At 34.6% G+C, this 3,773-nt stretch overlaps 1 protein-coding gene across 1 annotated transcript; it reads left to right on the top strand.

The window, feature by feature from the left end:
* The first annotated feature begins 496 nt into the window (after window positions 1–496).
* On the top strand, window positions 497–2,797 carry LOC141616807 (serine/threonine-protein kinase RIPK-like). The gene is made up of 4 exons (XM_074433993.1): window positions 497–977; window positions 1,153–1,288; window positions 1,403–1,539; window positions 1,877–2,797. Exons 1-4 carry the CDS (start codon window positions 561–563, stop codon window positions 2,444–2,446), a joined length of 1,260 nt encoding a protein of 419 aa, XP_074290094.1. The 5' UTR covers window positions 497–560; the 3' UTR covers window positions 2,447–2,797.
* Window positions 2,798–3,773: the final 976 nt, after the last annotated feature.

Genomic DNA, 3,773 nt, shown 5'->3' with positions numbered 1-3,773 from the left:
CTAGTTGTTTCCCTTTTGAAAGAGCAATCCAGAAAGCGAAGAATATGACTATTATCGGTGGTGGACATCCTGAATTTCCGAAAAAAAAAAAAGATTAATTTATGAAAATAAATACTTTAAATTTTCAATAGGTCTTGGTATAGACGGGTGGGGCGAACAGATCGGTTAAAACCTCTAATAAAATGGGTAGGGGGACAAGGTGGGGCACCCCCATGTGCTTCCCACTTTATGGTAAATGAGTATTTTGTGAAGAAAAATGATATCCGTCTATACGTATAGACGGATAGTGTCCGTCTATAATAAGAATTTGTGTTGAATTATGTAGTAGCTCAAAATCCACAAGTAGTACTATATAACTAGGAGGCCAACAACTTCAAGGGGTGGGACCTCTAGTGGGGCTAAAGTCAAACCAAGAAATATGTCTACAAATTTACAATCCACAAAGTTCCCATTTCTCAACTAGTTCTATAAATATTAGGTGCATTCCCAACAACTATATGCATAACAACAAGAAGTATAACAATTCCAACTCCATAATAATTTCCAATCATTCCTAAAGAATGGTTTCTAAAACAACTACGTATACATGGCGTTCTATTCTACCTAGTTGTTTTAAGCCAAAGATAAACAAAACCAAAACAAAACCGAAACTAAAACCCGAACCCAATTTGGTTCAGGTAGTACCAAATTCGCCTCAAAGGTTATCCATTTCGGACTTAAGCATTGGAGGCTCGGATGTCTCGATTGAGGATATTTCTAGCTCGGTGATTGGTGCATATCTCCATTCGTTTACGCTCGAGGAGCTTAGGGTTATTACTAGTAGTTTCTCTTATTCAAGTAATTTTATTGGTGAAGGTGGATTTGGCGCGGTTTATAAAGGATTTATTAATGAAAAGTTTAGGCCTGGATTAAAGGCTCAATCTGTTGCTGTTAAGATTCTCGACTTGGACGGTCCACAAGGCCATAATGAGTGGCTGGTAAGTTATCTGTACACGTTAATTAGCTTATCTGGTAAAGTTACAAGACTCGAACCATCAACATTATTAGAATTTAGAATTGCCCTCGTGACTCCTTCTACGCGACTACGCGTTATATACATAATCACATTGTCTTGCATTTTTGGTTAATAAAGTTTTTCATAATGATTTTCAGGCAGAAGTTATATTTCTTGGACAATTAAGGCACCCTAATTTGGTGAAATTGATCGGATATTGTTGCGAAAACGAACAACGAGTTCTTGTTTATGAATACATGTCTAGAGGAAACTTGGACAACCAATTATTCAGAAGTAAGTTTTATTATAAATTTATAATTTATAGTTTATAATAATTGTTAATCTTAAAATGATGAATATGTTATGCTGTTCTTTACTAATATTTTTTTTATATAATGGAAAATGTAGGAAGTTCTGTTTCGTTACCATGGTTGACGAGAATGAAAATTGCACTTGGAGCAGCAAAAGGTCTTGCCTTTCTTCATGAAGAAAGTAAACCTGTGATTTTCAGGGATTTTAAAGCTGCTAATATATTGCTAGATTCTGTAAGTTCTCATCTTCAAACTTGTGTATTTTGCCGTATATATTTACTTTTCCATGTTAGGCTGGTGTCGGACATGGGTACATATCAAAATGTCGAACAAAACCTTTATCAAGAAAATTTCGTGTTTTTGTGTAATTTCAAAATGTGGTATCTAAATGTCGGGCTATACTAGTTTTAGTTCTAATATCCGTTAGTTAACGGGAAAAGTCAAGGGTTGGTATTCTTGACCTGGATTTGAATCCTGTCAAGATTATATTTATTCTTGTGGCTCCCTTCATCCCAAAAACAAATGACGAGTTTTATATGCCTAATTGTTTTTTTCCACTTTTGGAACACAGGGTTATAAAGCGAAACTCTCTGATTTCGGGTTTGCAAGAGATGGACCAGAAGGAGACAAGAGTCATATTACAACAGAACATATTCTAGGTACAAAAGGCTACGTTGCTCCGGAATATGTCATGACAGGTCATTTGACGATTAGGAGTGATGTCTACAGCTTCGGAGTAGTCCTGTTAGAATTATTAACAGGAAAAAGATCAATGGATAAATCCCGGCCTCGACGAGAGCATTGTTTAGTTGATTGGGCTAAACCTTACCTAAAGGACCCTCGAAAAATCGATATGATCATGGACCCGAAACTAGAGGGTCAATACTCGGCCCAAGGAGCAAAAATAGCCGCGATGTTATCTTACCAATGTCTTAGCCACCAGCCTAAGACCAGGCCCACGATGAGGACCGCGGTCAAGACGTTGGAGTCTATTATGGAAATGAATGACATTCCAAGACATTTTGTTTATGAAGTGTCTAAGGAAGAAGTTAAGAACCTAAATGGCAATAGACTTAGACATTATGCTTTACAAAAGAGGCTTGGCAATTATGGTTTGGATGCTCCAAAGCAAAGTAGATGAGTTGAAGAAATAAGTATGGTTTGATCATACGGGCAGAGGCGGACCCAGAAAATAGTTAATGTTATCGATTTTTGCTACCCAAGAATCCCAGAACACGAGACTCAACATAATATCAAACAAGAAGAAGAAAGTTTGTTATACCAAAGTTTCATTTCTAGCTCTGTCCCTAACACGGACCATAATTGGCAAAATATGTGCATATTATACAGGAATTATTTTTGGTCTTATATATGATAGTATATAGGAATATTTTACTCAAAACTAAATAAAAAGTTGGAAAATGTAAGTTGTGAATATTGTATGCTCAAAAAAGAGAGCAGGTTTGTTTATTTTTACATATAAATAATAACCTAAAAGAAGAAGATTATTGACATGTAAGCTTATTGCGCAAACTTATTGATGTTTGCATTTCATTGCTGTTGTTGAAAAGAATGATAAACAGAAGATTCTATGTGAACATAACTTGTTGTTCTTAAGGAAAAGGCAATAAATTATTCCCATAGTAGCTTTGACATTTTGTTTGAGAATAAGGAAAAGTTAATACTATAAATTAAAGCATGACTATTGACATGTAAAACTATTTTTTGGACGAGGCTATTGACATGTAATGTAATGTAGAAGTACACAAGAATGTTCTCTCAAAAAAAAAAAGTGCACAAGAAGGGTCTTCTCTTTTTAATATTGGAAATCAAAATAATTACTATTTCGCGTATTTATTTAAACTATTTTCGGTACGTTTTATTTTTCAGGTTTAGAGATAAGTCGTTCTTTTAACTAGTGACATTATAATTGTTTTTAGACCGAGTTTATGACCAAATAAAGCTGCTATTTGAGAAAGCGGCTTGTAAAAAAAAATCATTTTTTTAGAAAAATATATAATAATATATAAGTATATTAATTCATTGTTCTTTTAGGCTTAAACGAAGCAACTGAGCTAAACTAAACTCAACTCAATGAGATTTAACTCGTAAATTTAATGGAACTTAATTGAATTCTTAATTGAGTTGTGTTGAATTAAAACATAGATTTAGACTCTATTCTTTTTTACTTAATCTCAGCTCATATTTTAACTCTTACTTTAGCCATTCAATTCAACTTAGCTTTATTCAATCTAGTTCAATTGTATTGACAAAGCCCAAAAGAACACGGTAGACCTGGTAAAATTGACCTTATCCGAATGACTCGACCCGAACCTGACCCGACACCCAAACTCAAGACCCGAACTTGACTCGAAACCGAATTGACCCGACCCAGTATAACTGGACCTGAATGTTTATTGTTACAAACTGATTATTTTCCACACACATAATTTGATAATAGTTGGCGC

Source organism: Silene latifolia, chromosome 1 (genome assembly GCF_048544455.1).
Source record: "Silene latifolia isolate original U9 population chromosome 1, ASM4854445v1, whole genome shotgun sequence".
Lineage (NCBI taxonomy): Eukaryota > Viridiplantae > Streptophyta > Magnoliopsida > Caryophyllales > Caryophyllaceae > Silene > Silene latifolia.
This window is presented reverse-complemented; position numbering and strand designations above follow the sequence as displayed.